Raw genomic sequence first — 21194 nt, forward strand, 5'->3', positions numbered from 1 at the left:
CAAATGTATGAGTAAATAAACTTTGGTTAAAAGATAGTTTATCATTGCAAATATTACAGAGCACAGAAAGAATTTGATATTCAATAAAGTTCAGTTTTCTCAGTAAAAATTAATTATTGTCTTTTAAAATAATTTTTTCCTTTATTAAAACTAAATTGTACCTTTTCAATAGTCCAAATCAGTTTGTTTTTGTAACATATCTCCCGTGTAATAATTTTAAACTTTCTTTTTTGTTTAGTGTGATATTCAGTGCTTATGAGTTTGTGAATGAATGACCAAAGGAGTCTGGGAAATAGTAGAAAGTTCATGGTCAAATCATAAGGAAATTTACTCATTTCTATCTTATTCCTGATCTATCTGGAAATGAAAACTTGTTTGAGCACGTGTTATCAGCTAGAAAAATGAATGGGATATGCTATATTTTATAAATTAACTGGCTTTAAGAGGCAGAGAGGAGAAAAATTTAAGACCCGGAATGGGATAGTTGAAAGGTGTGAGAAAAAAAAAAAAAGAAAGAAACTGAAAAAGTCAAACTAAGATGGCAAAATGTGGATATGAGTTTAAGCAAAATAGAAAGGTCGGTCTGGTACAGTTTATCATCTATAAACAAATAAAAGAGAGATTATTTAAAAGCATTGTTTTCATCAGGATTTCAATAAAAGAAGAAATTTTTAATCATGAGTTCAATTATATTATATACACATACATTTATATTATATGACTCATTCTTCTAATAGAGACAATGTCCCACAAGAAATTTAATTTTCACCTATAGAAAGAATTCAAAAGTAGGTATGACGTAAGACAACGCAAGCCTGACATATTATCTTGGACATTTTATAAGTAAATAACAAGAGGCTTAAAATATTTAGCTAGACATACTAGAATTCAGAGGAGCCAACTCAGAACATCCATTATAAATAATAGTCATTAACATGCTACAACAGACTAGTCAAAAGAACAGAATATCTCTTGGAAATTAGAATCATGATGAGAGGAGGGGCTTGTTTACTTGTTTGTTTGTTTGTTTGAGGTCCAGGGAAGCAGATTTTGAGAGCTATCCTGTGTATTTAGAAACTGTCACCTAAAAGTACAGATTCCTCTCTGCTATTTGCAGTCTCAGAGAGCTCACAAAAGTCAACCTTTGGAGTGTGACATTTACCATTGACCTATCACCACTGTTACATTCTAGGAAGTAGAAAACAAATTCAGTTCAGGAATTATAACAATACGATTATTAAATACCAGGAAAAATAATAAATCATTAATTTATAATAATTGCTTAGTGTTTTATATCAGCTGGATGCTAGTACATCTCTAGTAGAATAAAAGAAGCTTGGTAATTACTAAAGACTTAGAAGAAAGAATCTTAGAATATATTTAGATCATTCCCTAAGATTCCTCTCTTATATTATCAGTTGATTTAGCTTTTTCAATGTCATGCTAAGTCAAGTATATCATATCTCAAAGCCAGAAGACACATGTGGTCCATTCTGAACTAATTTCATTTCGACAATACCTACATCAACTGGTTAGAAGAGGTGGCATGTGAGATCTATTGACAGCAAAGCTTCAAGACAGTCTATGTTGATAAGTGTTTCTCCACACTGTGAAATTTATTGTAAATGAGAAGAACAAAAGTAGTAATGATTATGGGGTAAGTTGTAGACAGCATAACAGTTCTTTGTAATAATTAGAACTTAGTAGGAAAACCTGAAGAAATATTTAAGATGAGTGATCATTATGACACTGTACATGGACGAGAGAGCAGGGACAAGAACTCTGTCCTGTAGCAGCAGAGGTAAAGGTGATAAATATGTTTGAGAATTTTAGAAGTGAAAAGTGGTGTGTTTATCAATGGCACATTGCAGAGTCAAAGAATGGCAGAAGTCAAGGGTGGTATCCAGGTGTGTGCCAGGCAAGTCCTTTCCAACATAGGATGAAGGAGAGGGTGAGTAGAGGTTCTTTTTGCACGTTGAGACCTTCATGAGTCTGACACATGGAACTGCAGAAGCACAAGAGCTCCAGGGTTTCTTACCAGGAAATCTAGGCCTCTGATTGCATGAGTGAAAAAGGGACAGGAAAATAGACAAGACATGACTTTTTTTCAAGAACGAATGAATGCCCAGAAATAGGAGGGGGGAAAATGAGGAGGGGGGAGGCATTCAAAGATTCGATTCTTATTTTTCCCTCGGTCCAATTCAAGCCATGTACAAAATAGGTCCATTTGCTTAAAGGCAAAATTCATTTACTCAAAGACTTTCTCTCAAATTCAAATCCCAACAGTGTGTCATCATTTTTTTTTAAATATGGAAAACCAGTCATCCTTAAGAGGAATATGTTTGAATCATTAGTGGAAGAAGAGTTGGTACTCATCACTATTTTAATTTACTATCTAGTTCAAATACTACCAACTAAAAACTTCTATATTCTAAAGACTAATGATGGGTAAGAGGTACTTTTCTACCATGCATCTGTATCCACCACAGTGCAACCTCATCAAGAGTAAGACAATATCTAGATTGAACATCCACCTAAAGTCTAAGAACAAAGTAATGAGAGTTTTGGCTCAAGGGTTGTCTCAGTTTTATTTCACTGCAGCAATTCTATGTAAATAAATAACACCAAAACCTTAAGAGTCTTATGATAATTTTGGTCTTGCATGTGAGAGTTTGAATTACCTTTGTCTGGTCTGGACTTGCCTGTGTTTGACTGAAAGAAAGTGGTCTTGGGTTTAGACTGCCAAGTGGTTTGGTTGCCTCATCATAGAGTAAACTATGGTTGCCAGCCAAATGTTCCATGCCTTCCACTTGGGAGTGGACAGAAACTAGAAAGCAAGCAGATACACACACACACACACACACACACACACTATGTTTGTTCACTGTGGGTGGTCATATAATCCATTTCTGTTCTCATCCCACAAATTATACCAAGTTCCATGGCCAAATCCAAAAATCAAGGCTCAAGGAAACTTTGCTGAAGTAAAGAAATAAAAGATTTCAAGACAATAATCCTCTCTGCTAAAACATTGTGTCTTTTCTTCGACTACACTGTTGTTCATTCATATATATTTTGGAAAAATGGCTTGAAGGGTGAGAAGGGATGAAGAGAACGAGAGAGAAGAAGGAAGGCTCTGCTTATATTTCTCCCTTACTATCCCTACCTCTCCAGCTATCTTACTTACAAAAAGCTGCTAACCATAGAAGGACAGAGAACACTTGTAAGTCTAAATAATTAAGCTTGCCACAGAGGCCCAGAAGCCTCTACCAGCACAGATTTCATACTCAAGACTAGAGAGTATTTAAGGGTTGAGGGACAGTAGCTTGAGCCCAGAGTTCCAGTTCTTTTTCTCATTATTCAATCTGATTGTGAAACAACCCACCAGAGGTGTAGCGAGGAGAGAACTAAGCTTTACTTACGCATTCCCATCCTCAGAATCTAAGGCGGCCACTGGGAATTACATGCACATTGAAACAACAAAAGCTTTTAAATTGTTTACTCAATATTTTGTTTTAAAAAGCATTTCCATCTTTATGTTGTAGCATGAAACTTCGGTTGGATTACACTTTACTACTACTTCTCGATTTACTCTCTGGAGTACCATAAAAATAATAACAAAACTGAATATAAAGTTGACATTTATCTCCAGTATGGTAGAAGGAAGACAGTAGATCTTGGAAAGTCTAAAACTGAAATTGAATCAACATATGTATATTTAGTGCTTAGATTATATTGGCATTCAGGGTTGTTTAAACTGAAAGAATAACCCCCCCCCCCAAAAAAAAAACAGAAGGAGTTATACTTACTGTTTTATTTTAATAACATAGGAAACACATACACTTAATGATCTAAAAAAAAATACTCTATGGATTTAAACAATAAATTATAGATCTGTTGCTGAAGGAGCCCTTGCAGGTGTTATATAGGGAAGCAAACCATGGGAAGAGAAATGAATGAAAACCTGGGAGCAGACTGACTTTGTCATCCTGGAGCATATTTCACGGAGTTAGTGCCAAGTGCTTCCTTCCCAATGTATTTAAGCCCAGTACAATTTGGAAGAAAAATGTTTCCCATTATAATTTAATCCCTGGTGCATAAAATGTGTAATTTTATTGAAACTCAACTAAGGGTACATGTCATTTTTTTCCCAAGAAAATAGATTCTAGAGATAGACTACCTCTACTAGCTTAAGGGCCTCAGACTCTGGCCTTGTCTTGATCATGTTGATAGCACACATGTCATTTTGGCTATCAGTCAAGCCACCTTTGGTCCTGGTTATAGGTGCCTAGCCCAGCAGATGACACAGTTCACCAGGCTGTTAATCATCTCCAATGCTCAGCTTTCTCATCAGTCCCATAGGAAAGACAATCCCCTGTGCTTAGCATTCCTGGTTTCTCTGGAGACCTACGGACTTAAGGACATTCATCTTATGTTCCTGGAATGTAGCAATAAAATGAGAGGAACAAACAATATTCAAGGTTTCTTATTCTTGTAACAGTGGAAAGCTACTCCAGCAGAGTTTTCTCCTTACTATTTAAACTCAACATGTAGTTAATTGATATTACTTCTATCAAGTTTGGAAAAAAAATGACATACATGAGTTCATTTTGGCTATATTGTTGTGATAGAATCTCCTAAATTGAATTTTCATTTGAATGAGACCAGTATACTAAATTAATTTTTTAAGTTTTTATTTTAAAAATATTAATGTCCCATGGATGCTTATTTTGGAAAAAGAGAGCAAAGAAAAACACACAGAAAATGAAGGCAAGATTTACCCAAAACTTTCTCATTAAATGTATATTATGCAATGCATACTAAGGTAAAAAGTTTTATTACTAATATAAAAATATCTTATGAATATAACGTCTACAGTTTACATACGTCATATTAGAAGATGATTTGGTATTTGTGCTTATCCTTTTATCTTGCTACATTTACTAGCCTTCATAAATCGTAACACATCTAAAAATAAACTTAATAAATATTTTCTCTCTACTTGACATATACACAGGCCTGTCTTATAATTTTTTCAATTTATTTATTTGTATTTTTGAGATTATAAAATACAGCCTTTTCCACTTCCCTTTTCTCCCTGCAAACCAGTCAGTTCAAACCTGCTCCTTACTCTCCTTCAAATTCATGGACTTCTTCTATGGATTGCTATTATATGCATACATGCATACACACACATACACACACACACACACACACACACATATATATATATATATATATATATATATATATATATATATANTATATATATATATATACACGAACACACACACATATATACGCACACACACACAAATATATATATATATATGTATATATATATATACATGTATATATATATATATATATATATATATATATATATATATATACATTTTTAAGGATAAGAGAAAACTCCCAATTTTACATTTTCATAACAGCACTATACCATGACTTCACGGTAAAACTAAATTCAAAAAGCAAAAACTTCATATGTAATTTTAAGACAATTTTATCTAAAAAATCTCTCTCACGCAAATATCTGTTTACATATAACATGTACATATACATGTATATGTATGGGGGTATCTCAGAAACATATATATGAACTTTCTAAATGATAAAAGAAACATGTACAATTAAACCTCTGTTGGAAGAAAGACCTTGCTTCAAAAAAATCAGTGCTTAAAGAAAGGGCCCTTACAGGCGAAATCTGTCTCCATGATTCTAGTTTGAAGTTATAAATAATGTTCTTAGACACCTGAGTAAAAGAAATTAGAATGAAAGATGATCATAATAAGCGAGCAGACACAGAGTGCAAAATCTCCAGCCTGTAAAGGCCGGAGCGAGAAGTCACACGCTTAATTTCACTTCAAATGAATAGGTCAAGAGTTATATTATGCGTGCCAGGAAATCTAATAGCATCCTACAAAGAAACATCTCTGGTGACATCTAGATTTATTTTACCTTTTCATGTCAATGTTAAAAAGCATTAGTCAGAAGCTATAGATGAAAGGTAAAGCTCGGGCACCTGAAACTGGACTCAGAGGTAACTGTGATCTTTGAGATCCTTTGTTCTTTCCCTGTTCGCCCTTTCTTTAGGCATCTGCAAGGGTGACCCATCTCGCTAGCAACAATGCAAACCAAGGATGGCCGGCTTCTCTGCTGAATTTTATCTCTTAAAGTGAAAAATCTTTATGTGTGTGATGAATGCTGCATAGGCGCATTATGGATTTACTATAGGTCTGTGTATAGTCCGAATGAGTAGGGCATCAGTGAAGCTGTTGAGGGTCAACCTCCAGGGAAATGGGTCAAAACTCCCAGCATGTCAAAGTTCTATATATGGCTCACTGTCATCCCTGCCTAGTGCTCTCCTTTTGTGATTTCAATACCAACTCCATTTGCTTTAGCGGGTGACTTTAAAGCACCACTTATTCTTTCTTTGTTGTAATTACTTTAGCCCTGAACTTAGATAGCATTCAGATACATTTCAGAGTTATAGTTCCCTTATAAATATTACAAAATGTAAATGTTTATGCAGGATCTTGCATCCTGGTGAATAAGCAAAATTAAGTAAAATTCATAGAGATCAGAACTAAAAACCTAAGCAATGCAGCACACAGATTTCCAGCAAATTTTGGGAAACATTTATCTGTGTGTCTGAGCCACTTGCTTATTCTACGGTCAAACATATCCATCATGGATCACTTGACATTTCTGAAACTGGTGAAATCTCCCAAGACGGATTGCCATTAGAGGAAGAACAAATTACCTTACCCAAAGGCATCCACTGCAATGTTCTGTAATATGTAAGCAAATTTAGATATGAGAAAAATTGACAAAACAATCCCTCTTAAATGAACTGTGGAAATTTGCCTTACAGATGCTTTTTCATGATGTTTGTGAGACTTGGGATGGGTTCTGCTTTAGTTGATTTTTGTTTGTTTGTTTGTTTGTTTGTTTGTTTCAAGACAGGGCTTCCCTGTGTAGCCCTGACTGTCCTACAACTCACCTCGTAGACCAGGCTGGCCTCAAACTCAGAGGTTCGTCTGCCTCTGCCCACTGAGTGCTAGAATTAAAGGCATGCACCACCACCATCACTTAAGTTTCCTATTCTCGAATTTAAGCTTTTAAATGCACCTACATTTTTATTTGTGGAAATATCTGATGAGCACTAGTCTAGATAGTAATTATTAATCCACATCTGCACATATGTTCATCCATTAACACGTGGTCTATATGAGCTGTAGCATGGGAATTTACTGGCCTCATGGTAATGCTTTTGACTACCTTAGTAGATTACAGTAAAGGTCTGTGTGTTGGCAGGTCTCTTAAACTTAGCACATTTCCACACCTACAATATAGTTCCCACTATGTCTTTGTCGGTCATCAAAACCTAAAACAGCGCTCTGGAGTGGTCTTATCAAAATCTTGCACAGGAGTACGGTCTTATGAACTATTTTATATGGATAGATACAATCTATACTTGTGATCAGCCAGTGAGTACATGATTTCAGGACCTAGTCCACAAATGAGTGATCAACTGGAACAGGGTTGAATGTGCTTGCAAAGTGATTGGGTGCCTCCTAGGATTAGAAGCACATTATTCTTTCTCTCCCTCTGTCTCCTTTCCACTTTCTCTCTTTCTCACTCTTTCCTGTTCTCCCCTCCTCTTATTCTTCTTTTATATTTTTCTCTCTCTGATTTCTGAAACTACATGGCTCAAAGTCATTTCATGGGCAGAATAGCTTGTAGCCTTTCTGCCTTTATTCTCTGTCTCCAGAAAGTTGTGTTCCTTAGATCAAGATGTGCCCTGTGGCAGCACTGCTGTGACCCTGGGGCTTTTCATTCCTTACTACTTAGTTACAAGGGTTACTTGGCTATAGAAAACATGGTTACATTACACACACACACACACACACGCACACGCACACGCACACGCACACGCACACGCACACACAATTACTGCCAACATATATCATACCTTCTCCTGGAAGGCTGTGTGTTGGGCTCTTATTATCTTGTATTGTCCTAAATATCATAACTTCTGAGCTAGTGGGAATTCTTGAATTTGTTTTAGAATAAAAAGTAGAAAATAGCTCTCTCTGAGTTTCCTCTTCCAGGAACCTGAGAAGCTTGGCAGTTTTGGTTTTGCTTTCTTCTAAGATGAGGCTGATCCAGAATAGTTCTGGTTGCTGAACTTTCACCAAAATGGCCCATGCCCCCTCAAGCCTGTCCCATTAATCACCCAATTGACAACCACAGTGTCCTGCACTTCCTCTACCACTGTGGCACAAGACAGAATTAACGTGACAGCACATTACATTTCAACAAAAGTAGACATGGCACACGTTATTTCAAGCCAGTGAGGCTTTGATGTTGTCTATTAATTATATAGTTTCATATGGGGAATCTCATCAAACCAACTTCCATTACATTATATTTTAAAGTGGGAAACAGAGAATTTTGTCCTTAGGCAAGCTCTCCAAATATGACCACTTCCCAAGACCAAGGTGGCTCGGTCTATATTATTGAAATTCATCAATAATGACAAAATTCAATCATATATGCTTTTATCTTATTTGTTATATAAGTTTGCTTGATTTTCTAATTACAACATTAAGCAATATGAAACACACAGTATTACTGAAATATAAACATAAGTCTACAGAACATATAAATGTTTAAAATGACTTTATTAATTCTTTGAGAGTATTATACAGTGTACTTTGATCAAGTTCACTGCCTTATTCATTCCTTTAATTACTCCCACATCCATCACCATCTCCCTATGCCATCCAAATTTGTACCAGCCTTTTCTCTATTTTTTTCCTTTAACTTTTGAAATTATGGTATAATCTCATCATTTCCCCATGCCCCTTTTCTTCCTCATTCCCATTCCTTTCTCTAAACCCTCCCATACATCCTTTCTTGCTCTCTTTCAAGGTCTTTAACCTGCCACAAAAGACTACAGCCAACTAAATAACGATGGGAGTAGAAGAAATAGTTTCCATGCCTATTTTTTCCTGACAATCCACTGACTCCAATTTGGGCTGCCCACATACTCTTGAGTGTGGGACCATTCCCTGGATGACATCAACCTAGGAGTAACCATCAATTTATTGAAAACCAACTCTCTCTTCCCCATAAATTGTCAACTATTCATAGTGCCACAGTTTGGGTGGTGGTTCATGAATCATACCTCTCCACACTGAAATGCTGACTGGCTTGATTTTACACAAGCAATCACAGTTGTTATGAGTTCTTGGGTTCTATCATGTCCAGGAAACAGTGCAATTCTGGTCCTCAAGCCTTTGGCTCTTAAAATCTCTTAGGCTCCTTTTCTGCATTTGTCCCTCAGTCTTGGGATAGGGGAACTGGCAATATAGATGTGTCATTTATAGCTAAATACTCCAGTGACACTTTTTTGCTGTATATTGACCATAAACTTACTTTCTGGATGAACTTGAATGAACCATAAATTTGTCTTGTTTGTTTTAAACCAGGCTTAGAGGAACATGGCTCTGGATACTTAACATAAGTTATAAAACTGACAATACTTGCCTAAGATTAATATGAATTCAGCAGACAATCATCCTCTGGATAATGGGTAGACCAAAAACCTTGTTATAATTTATATAATCAGGAAGACTTTATTTTGAAGAATAGAATGTTTCTCTGATTTTAACAGTTTTGCTTCTCCTGATCTAAAGACATCTTGTCTTTTTTTTACTAAATACATTTACCTTGTCTCCTTTCTCACAGGCGGGTAAAGAGGTAATGGTCTATGCTTAAGATCAAAGCAAACAAACATCGATGAACTTTGACTTTTGACTTTTAGGAGAAGATTAAGGATGACAGTTTATTACAAAATGAATTGCACCTTACAATATTTTTGATAATTTGCAATGATGGCTTAATTAGTCTAAAGGGGTGATAAATAAAGTACATTAATTATATTGAAACTTACCTTTGCAATTTGGTAGCTCTGTGATTTTATACAGGTATTTCACTAGGCCTCAATACCATTTCTAAAATGAGGAGCTTTGCCTCTGGTTCTGTAAAAGAAAGAGAAATGCAGTATGAGGAGCTATGCTGTGATGAACTTCAGAAAAGATTTCCTGAGAAAGTAGCTTATGCTGACATCAGAAGGACGAATAGGATTAATTCAAACTCCACACAAAGCTAATGAGCAGACAAAAGCTGCTAAGACAGGAAGGGGCTTGCTGATTGATTCAAGTCTCCAAAATTTAAAGGATGAAATGGAAGCTAGAACATAGTAAGTAAACAAATGGCAAGTGCCAGTAATCAGTGCATCCTCAGAGGGGTCCCTAATGAGTATAGTTTCCTCTGCCTACTCATGTCTCCATTCTTCCATATTTTCTCTTTAGGAGTTCTCTTGTTATTCTTGTTATCTTAATCCTACAATAGCTTTTTTTTTTTTTTTTTTTTTGGAATCCCTTACTTAATAGCTACAACATAGGCTCCATTAATCATCTCTATTTCTGTAACACAAAAAAATAGAACTTGGTTGACCCATTGATATTTAATAAATATTGCATGAAAATAGTAAAAACAAGAAATGTAAGAAAAAGCCTAAAAAGCAAAGGTTTTTATGTGCCCTCTGACAGATTCGAGACTTTAAATTCATTATGAGAAAATACTTAGCTTTACTTGAAGGCTGCACAGTTAGATTGGCCCATAAAAATATTCATTGAGAGACTAGAGACTTGACTTTGCGGTTCTTGCTGCTCTGTCAGAGGACCCGGATTCATTACTCAGCATCCACATGACATTGTACAATCATTTGCAACACTGGTTCTGAGGAACCCTAAGCTCTTACAGGCCTTTTCATAATGAAAATGCAAGGCCTATGGGATTCTTCCTTGAGGCCAATAGTATCCTAGAGACTGGATGAAGCCAGTCTTCTAGAGACAATGGAGAATAGTAAAGGAATATGGTTGGAACAGGTGACAGATGGTTCCAAGACAGCACAGGCTGAGGTGGTTTATAGCAGATTGGGTTGGCATAGAAAATGGTAAAGGAGGAACAAACCCAAAGATGTTAAAATAGAATCAAAGATACTACACTGTATTCAAGTTGAATGGATGGATAGATAGATAGATGGATGGATGGATGGATGGACTTATAGATACAAGATGAGTAACTAGTTAGATGATAGATAGATAATAGAGATAAGAGAGAGATTCCTAGCTTTGTCAATTTTTTAAAAATTACTCATGTCAATCATAATAGTATGTGGTATAAGCATAAAACAAACATTTTCTTGTGAAGTTCAGTATTCAATATGTCTACACTTTGACCTTCATCCTACAAGACACCTTTTTCTAAAGAATTATTCTGTACAGAATGCAGAGGTGGCCCAGTGTTTAAGGGCACAGTCTGCTCTTACAAACGATGAGAGTTTGATTCCTATCACACTTCAGACAGCTTACAATCACATGTAACTCCAGTATAGGAGCAGCCAATGTCACTCAGGTACCTGTACACCCACACTCACAACCACACAGACACACATACACACAGGAAGGAGAGAGACATCCACATAGAGGGGGAGGGAGAAAGGGAGAGAGAGAAAGACTTAAAAATAATAAAAATAAATACTAAAATATAAAAAAACGATACCTTAGAAAAGGAATGTCTTCAAGATGGGAAAAGAAAACATCCACAATAAACTTTAAGCCTCTTATGTCCTTAAAAATGCAAGTGGTAAAACTAAGATGGAGACTTGTAAAAATAAAGGAATATTGTGAGTCTCAAAATGAAACACAGCATTAATGTGCTACAATTAGGAAATTCCTCAGAGTATGAGTCTCACTAACAAAGATAGATAGATAGATAGATAGATAGATAGATAGATAGATAGATAGATAGATAGATAGATATGACAATAACAAATGTAGCTAATAGGGTATTAACTCAAAATGTAGATAATGGTGATATTAGATGAGGTCAAAGAAAATCATGAATTATAAAATCTACCTTGTAAAAATTTAGAATAAATCTAGGGAGGTTGGTGCTAGGGATAAAACCCAGGGTTCTCTATATACTGAATATATGTTCTACAACTGAGCTGAATCAAAATAATTTCAGAACATTATACTCAGTAGGAAATCAGTACCTTTTCAAATGCAGAAAACTAGAAGACTTCTCTATAACCAATCTATCAATACACATTCATCACTTTGAGATAACACATCACCATGATAATATACAGTGAATAGTAGATGTGAAACTTTGGCAAGGCATTACTAACAAAAGAAGGAAAAACAAGGAAAGTTTAGAAAAAGCACTCTGTAAAATAACAAACCTTGACTCACTAAAGCAATTGGTATCACCAAAAACAAGGAAAGATGGAGCAAATGTTCCAGAATGAATGCTAATGAGATCTGAAGCTAAAGGGCAACAAGTTTATAAACCTTGGTTGGGAAGAAAAATGCATATTTTAAAAATTAAAGTGTGATTATTAGGACAATTCATAGAGTGGGTTGGGGTAGTAGGACTACACAGAGGTTGCCTTCAATATCTAATTGCTAATAGTGTTGAGTTATAGTCCTGGGTTTTCAGTCCAGTAGTGGGGAAACACAGACATAATTTGACCCTATGAATGTATATATGTATGCTTGTATATATACAGATATATGTACATTCTTTTATATGCCATACACATACATGTATGTATACATACATATTCATAGTCGTATATATATACGTATATATGTATATATATATACGTATATATATATATGTATATATATATATATATATATATATATACATGCATACACATATCTTGATAAATTTAGTTAGATTGTCAGCTTAGGAAATGGGGGATTCTATTTACTATATCTTGAAGCTTGTAAAGTATTGGAAATGGAGAACAAATAAAATTATCCGAGCTGAGCCAGGCATGGTGGCACACGCTTTTAATCCCAGCACTCGGGAGGCAGAGGCAGGTGGATTTCTGAGTTCGAGGCTAGTCTGGTCTACAAAGTGAGTTCCAAGACAGCCAGGGCTATACAGAGAAACCATGTCTCAAAAAAAATATTATCTTAGCCAAATTAATTGGTTATAAAATTGGTTATAAAATAAAATCATTGCAAAGTAAAATGATATACTGAAAATATAATAAACACTTTAAACTTATACACATACACATTCACACACTCACTTATTTCACTTTAAGTATTAATAATGTTTCAGAATTGGGGTACGTGGTCTTACATTAGGTTCTTTGATCCATTTCCAGTTGTGTTTATTCAGGGTGATAAATAGGATCTACCTTTATTCTTTTACATGCTGATACTATTGTTGGAGATGGTGACTTAACTCCAGCATGTATTTTTAGCTTCTTTGTAAAAAATCAGGTATCCTAAAATCTGAAATACAACCTGAAATCTGAAGGAGTGATACCTCCTGCAATTCTTTGATATTTTTCAGCATTATTTTAGCTATACTTGTTTTTGTTTCTTCCTTCGTTTGTTTGTACATGAAGTTGAAGGCTTTGATGTTGTAAATGGCTGTAGAGAATTGTGTTGGAATTTTGATGGGGATTGTGTTGAATCTGTAGGTTGTCCTTGGTAGGATGGACATTTTTGCAATATTAAACTACTGATCTATGAACATGGGGAACATTTCCATCTTCTGATGCCTTCTATATTTTTTTTCTTTAATGTCTTAAAGTTCTTATTACACAAGTCGTTCACTTGCTTAGTTAGAGTTACCCCACGAGAGTTTTTGAGGTTATGGTAAAAAGTATTCTTCCCAGACATCTTCTTCATCCTGTTTATCATTATTTAGGAAAGCTGCTATTTTTGCATGTTAATTTGGTATCTTGATACTTTGCTTAAACTGTCAGCTATAGGAGATTTTATGGTAGAGTTTTTAGAGCCTTTTATTCATAAAACCGAATTGTCTTCATATAAAGATAACTTTACTCCTTTGCTATTTATATCCCCTTAATAAAGTTTCAGATATAGAATATATCATTTTTCTTCTTTTCTTGTATTTGAGTTAATGCCTAACTTGAAAATAATAACAAAATATATTCAATGTCTACAACTATGACTAATCTATAAGTTTGTAAAAAAAAAAATCATATCTTGGAAATTCTTAGTAAATCCATCTCTCATTTATTTTTCTAACTGATCTATACTTTAATATCGAGAATCAGAAAATAACAATGTTGTTTTTAAAGGCAGTAGCAATGAAAGCCAATTTTCTTGCTCTTTGTCCCTCTCCTGACCAGGTATCATACGTAAAGGCTATTGACATTTGGATGGCAGTGTGCCTCCTTTTTGTGTTCTCAGCGCTTCTGGAGTATGCAGCCGTGAATTTTGTCTCAAGGCAACACAAAGAGCTGCTGAGGTTTCGGCGAAAGAGAAAGAATAAGGTATGTGATTATTTTATTGGGTTTCAGTAGGACATCAATTTGCAGTGCAAAATGATTTGTTCCATTTAATGAAAATGTACAGGAGGGAAATTTGGACCAGGGACTAAATGAAGTAATAACTTCTCATTTTTGTTAGGTCAAAAAAAAAAGTGATAGGATGAGTTCAGGGAGAAATTATGGTATTGTGTTATACTTAAGGAGCATATATGCTAACATGATCCACTTTACCAAGTTTGTTAGTGTATTTCCATGAATAACACTATTTATGCTTCAGTTGATAAATATTCCATCTCCTACTTGCCATGCTAGAGTATTCCTGATAGTATTACTTAATACAGACATCAAACTTAATTATGAAAATCATTCCCTTTTCTAAGCAAATTAGATTCCATATGATATCATGGAAGTATTGACATGATGATGAGGTCATGCGATTAAATCTCCTTTTATGCACATTTTTATCTTTAATTTTTTGGGTTATGAAACTCTGCAGTAAACACGATCAAGTGCTAATGCTGCCCTGCTCAGATCTGATCAAAGATGGACCCGGATAAGAGTTCACTTGGAGCCTCATCAGGAGGTGCTAGAAAGCTGTGGAAGTAACATGCTAGCAGAATTTCATTGTGTAGAACGTTTCTTCCTCTCTATTGAATCCTCTTAAGGCATCTTGCTTTATGGACACAGGATTTCAAGTAACGTTCTTTGCTTTATAGTAACAGAGAGTTTCTCTCAGCAGTAAATCCAATGCAAATGTGCCAGCTGACAACTTAAAATCATTTGTTCAACACAACACTGTCAGAGTCATATAAAAGTATTGCCATAGTCCTATGTACTGAGATATTTAAACAAAATATAAATCTTAAGGACAATGGTCTGGCTTATACATTATGACATTTAATGATTTTTAAAGTTATTTGTAAGTTGCCTAATACTTTATTTACTAAGTATTTTAAAGCATCAGACTTTGATCTATCAGCTAAAGTCCAATTAGTATTAAGTGAATTCTAAGGCAACTGACTTCCAAAACTTATCACAGACCTAGTAAACATCTGCAAGTGCCTACAGGAAAGGAGCATTAGCACTGAGATAATATTATATTAGACATAAAGCAATATTCAATTTTCCATTTATTAAATTTGCATGAAAAAGCCTTATCATTCATATGTTGAAACATACTGTGATGAGGAGATTAACTCTCATATTGCCCTTCCCCTAGACTTTGGTCACTTAAGTTTGAGTCCTCCTCTTCCTCTTTTTCTCCCTCGTCCTCCACCACTTTTCCCTTCTGCATCCCATTTCTCCTCCTCTTCCTTTACCACCTCTTTCCTCTCCTCCCCTCCTCCTCTTTTTCTCCCAAACCCCTCTCTCCTTCCCTGTCTTTCTCCTCACCATATCTGAGGTGGCAGATTTCTGCTACCCTTTCTCTGCTGATTCTTATACTGAACTGAAACACTGTTAGAGAACCAAGCCTTCACAGGGCTGGTACACTTGTCTTTTCTTCCTGTTAGTGACTGAGCCAATTTTCCTGAGCATTGTTTTGTTAAAACTGGGCAATACTGTTATCATTATTACTATTTCATTTTACACTTTTATTTTCCCTTTCTTACTTTTTTCTTCCTTATCTATTATACCATGCTTAAACTGCACACTACGTAGACTAGAAGTGAGAACTGTCCTGCATACGCTGTCTAATAGAAAAAGACTGCTAGCTCATACACACTAAACTTCACTGAATAATGAAACAGCCCACAGATTTAATATTAAAATTTGGCTCCTCATTTCAATATTGTTTTTTGACTGGGATAACTCTTCACTCAATTTTACCACTTGTAGGTGTAAGATAAAATATTTGCTGTATTTAATGTCTGTTACTCTTTGACTCATAGCAAAGATGCAAAGATGCATCAGAGTACCAGTCAGTGACTGGTACTCTGGGGAAAGTTAGAAATAGTAATGGTTTATCCTTCTCTCATCATGAATTCATATATTCAGGAAGCATATGTGATTAAGAGTTATTAATATTTAACACAGAACAAAGCTACTTATTATGATTCAATACTTTTGGATGGATACTTTGCATCTGTGAACATCAACTAATTGATACATATGTATGTTAAAACGGTGTATGTGATTAAAATCAACTGTGTAATTATGCGTGACTTGATTCTCTGGTTTCTCAATCCCTCTTGGTCCACTTTACCTTCCCACAGACAGAAGCTTTTGCACTGGAGAAGTTTTACCGTTTCTCAGACACGGTAAATGACTTTTTAAACTCTAAAGTAGAAGAATGTGATCATCTATAAAAAGCAGACAGCATATTCTGCTCTGAGGCAGTGTTTGGTGGGGAAACACAGCCACTTACAGACATAAAGCTAAGCAAACAGCATTTCCCTTCAACTTTTCTAAGAGCTGTATGATTGTCTTTCCTTGCTCAACAAAAGGCTAGGTTATAATGCATTTATTTTCAATGAGTTATTTAACTAGTCAAAGTGATTTTAAGCATATAGTCAAAAGAAATGAGATCTGGATGTGATGAACACATCTTCAATCCTAGCACAAGAAAGGCATGGGCATGCAGATCTCTGTGAGTTTTAACAAGTCTAATCTACACAGCAAGTTCCAGTCCAGCCAGAGCTACATAGTGAGACCAGACTCTGTCTCAGAAATTCATTAATTAATTAATCAGTAATACAAAAATAAACACAGAAGCAATACATAAGTAAAGAAATAAACAGGAAATTTACTTATTACACAACTCTAAGAACTGTACAAACAACCTGGAAATAAGTTCCAAAACGCTTTGTCCAGTCTGAGTATCTTTAAAACCTATTCACTATGATTATGAATAGGAAATTAAAAATTTTGTTTTAGTAAGAGTATCTTTTTTAAATTTATAAATACAAATATACAAAGGTATCATAAAGATACATGTCCAAGAATAATATGTAAACTTCTAAGAAGGAAATCTAGAATGTTGGTCCATAGGTGATTTCTAAATGTACCAAAGCCAAGAACTCGGTCTGTGAAATTACAATACAAATAGTCTAGTTTGCTAAGCTGAAAGTTTAGGGGTAAATTATATTTTTAAAGTAGCTTCCAAGGTGATTTGGCTGGGCATCCCAGTTAAGAACTAGCAAATGGAATAACATTAAATGAACACTTTTACCATCTCAACTTCCACATACACTATCTTTACCCAGTATTATTTTAAAGTGCTCTCCTGGCTAGCTTTATGTCAGCTTGACACAAACTTGAGTGGTCTGAAAGTAGGTAACCTCAACTGAGAAATGCTTCAATAAGATCCTGCTGTAGGGCACTTTACTCATTAATGATTGAAAGTGGAGGGCCCAACCTATTTGGAGTGATGCCATCCCTGAACTGGTGGTACAGGTTCTATTAAAAAAACAAAAACAAAAAACAAAACAAAACAAAACAACAAAACAAGTTGAGCAATCCATGAGAGCAAGTCAGTAAGTAGCACCTATGGTCTTTATCTGCATCAGTTCCTGCTTCCAGGTTCCTGCCCTGCTTGAATTCCTGCCCTGACTTTCTTGAGTGATGGACTAGGATGTGGAACTGCAAACCAAATAAACTTTTCTCCCTGACTTGCTTTGGTCATGATGTTTTATCACAGAATTAGAAACCCTAACTAAGACAAGTATTTACAGAGTTCTTCTAGAATCTACAATCACTTCACTAGTTTATCTGTAGTCTAATTTATATTTTACTTCCTAGTTCCAATATTTCTTGTTTGTATCTGTGAAAAAAATGTCATAGGATTTATTGACTGTAACTATTCTATTAGAGACCTTTTAATTTCTTGAAATCTGAATAACCTAATATGTTGATTTAAATACAAAATCATATATATAATAAATAATATAAGCATATGCAAAATCTAATAACCATTTAAGCTTACCAAATTCTTTATCCTCTTAAATTATATATACTACTTTGAAATGCTCCAAATAATCTAAGATTTATAATCCACATAATCAAAATAAGCCCAGATTAATACAGAGTCTCTATTTTCCTAAGCACCTGATTACATGAGTTTCCCTCCATATGCTAATTTGGAAGGATAACCAAAGTAAACAAAATTGCCTCCTTTAGAAAGTTTGTCAAAAGAAGAGATCTTACAGTAGTGCAGAAGGAATACCTAGAAATGTTTTTATAGTTTAGTTTAGGAATGACTTGAATTTTATATGTAATCTTTGGAATTTTGCTTCTTTTCTATTAGAGGTACAAAAGAACACTTTGTCTATTTGGAGGAATGAAAGATTGCTCTTATACCAAAATTTCCCCACCCCACACTGCCATTACCTGCTGAGTGCTGACTCCCACTGCGCCATGTCATAGATGCTGTCTCCAGTGCTGAATGTGTGTGGATGTATGCATGATATGAAAAAAATTGGTTATGGTTTTAGGGTTTTTTATTCTCGAGTATGGAAAGATCCAAAGACACTGTAGTATTTGCAAACATGGGCTAATCTGTTGAGAGCTTGGAGTGACATGGAACCGCTTCAGCGCATTTCATGTAGCTTCCTACCCATTACAATAATGATACACTGCTTTGCTAAGAGAAAATTCATGTGCACAATATTCTAGAACTTCAGTATTATCTGTATATGCAAATTAATAATGAATGAACTAGCATTATACTTAAGAAGTTATGACTAAAGTTTGTGTTGGGCTAGGCCAACAGTTGTTTTTCTAAAACAGATACAATTGACTGCATATTGACATTTTGTTTAGTAACTTAAAATTACTTTTATTGTAAATCTGTATGTTGTCTTACTTTAAAATAGCACAGTAAAACTTTTAAGACCAATGTGTAAATTATTTTTCTGTCTTGTGTTTTGTCAGCTCTACAGTCTTCAGACAAATACAAACTTTATGTGTAATGTGTTGTTTGAAAAGATGAAGTCTCATGACTGACACTATATGTTATCTACATACATAAAGTCATTTAACATGTTCCATTATAGATATATTTATTCTAGACTTAAAACATTCTTTATGTAGGTATGACATATATACCTTTAAAAAGTAGTTTCTCAATCATTCAAATTGAGAAAATTTTTCCCAAAAACCCACCTATATGAGGCATTAAATTTTATCTTCTCAAGTAAAACAAAATTATGAGATTTTGATTATTTCTGAAAACAGCTATTTAGAACTTATGTTTAGCAAACTACTCCTTTGAAGTATATACTGTTTAAATACCTACTCATGAAAATCATATTCAATAAAGTAATGTAGGGCTAGCAAGATGGTTTTGTAGGGAAGAATACTTGGTATGGAAATGGGTGACAACCTGACCTGAGTTCTATTCTCACAAACAAAGTAAGGAATAAAGAACTGAATTTCCCAGGATGTTCTATAACCTCCACGCTTATACTATTCTATGCCCCCCCACAGAGAGAGAGAGAGAGAGAGAGAGAGAGAGAGAGAGAGAGAGAGAGAGAGAGAGAGAGAGAGAGAGAGATGAGAAAGACAGAGACAGAGACAGAGAGAGAATTAGTAGGTAAATTTAAAATAATTGAAAGTAAAAAACAAAGTGATATAATTCCTTTTTATTTGAAATCAAAACTCATCATAATTGTCTCTATCTCAAAGTTAACTAAAATAAGCATGCTGTTTTCCCACATACCATCTATTCTAATCTCATAACTTTTGATAAATAATTACTATTAATTGTTAGAATTTATAACATTACACCAGAATGAGGAATATATTCAAACAAATATGTAGACTTCTCTTCTTTCCCTTGAACTATCTATATTCTACTTTCATAATACATCTAGGTCCTAAACATCCATCTTTAAAAATCTTAAAATTCACCACTTTCTTTGGCTCTTAATTATTTTGGAACCAATGATCCATACATCAAGCATGTACTCAGCTCTGAGGCTAAGTCAGATGACATCTGTAATAAGTGCAGAGTTCTCCTTCAACTAGTGTTCAAAGGAAATCATATTGATGTTTGAATTTCAACTGCAGAAGAGTTTTATTGACTATACTTGTACTTTCTTAAGATTTATTTTTGAAATGACAAAAAAAAAAAAAAACATATGCAGGCCCACTAAAAATCTATTTGCTTTTAGACTGATTTTTAAAGTATATATTGCCATCTTTCCTCTGATCTCTTATTTCTCTAAATGATAGTTTCTCCCAGTAAAGCATCCAGTTATTGTAGTTACTAGCAACTTTTTAAATCCACACATTTCAAAATCAACTAAATGGAAATCAACCCAATTGCCTTTCTCTGTTCATTACATACTTGACAATGAATTTGTAAAACTTATTGAATCAATACATCTTATCTATTCCTTAACTGTATAAAGAGTGTTTGAAAGGCATCTAATGAGAGAAACATTCAGGTGACAATTATATAGGTAATGTCGCTATATCTGACTACACTTCACAATATCTTGCTATAATTGACAATATCAGTGCACCCTAGTGTCTTGGGTGCATGATGCTTTATGGTCATTCGGTGGCAATTTTCCTGTTTTTGGCTTTTTCATATTCCAAATGTATATTTTTAATTCATCATTTTTAAAACCTGCAATGAGATAAAAAGTTCACTGTGGTTGTTCTGAAATCACATGTATGATAATGTATCATTTTATTGTGATGACAGAGAAGAGGCAATTTTGCTGAATGGCCACATCTAGGCTACAATGTTCAGGCTGTCTCTGCCATTTCAATAATAGACAGTTATTTGAGTTGTCCTTCAATTTAAGGCTAGAAATAAAATGAAAAGGCTATTTAAATT

General features: G+C 34.6%; 1 protein-coding gene across 2 annotated transcripts in view; it reads left to right on the forward strand.

Annotated features, from left to right (window-relative positions):
* Glra3 (glycine receptor alpha 3) overlaps window positions 1–21194 on the forward strand; it is a 155744-nt gene that overhangs the window by 126983 nt on the left and 7567 nt on the right. Inside the window, exons 8-9 of one of the 2 annotated variants that reach the window (XM_021219273.2) lie at window positions 14270–14413; window positions 16624–16668. In XM_021219273.2, coding sequence (XP_021074932.1) covers window positions 14270–14413; window positions 16624–16668 — 189 coding nt within the window. The remainder of the gene's footprint in view (window positions 1–14269; window positions 14414–16623; window positions 16669–21194) is intronic. The other variant, XM_021219274.1, reaches the window with a different exon arrangement.

The sequence above is a fragment of the Mus pahari genome, chromosome 19 (assembly GCF_900095145.1).
Source record: "Mus pahari chromosome 19, PAHARI_EIJ_v1.1, whole genome shotgun sequence".
In the NCBI taxonomy this organism is placed as follows: Eukaryota; Metazoa; Chordata; class Mammalia; order Rodentia; family Muridae; genus Mus; species Mus pahari.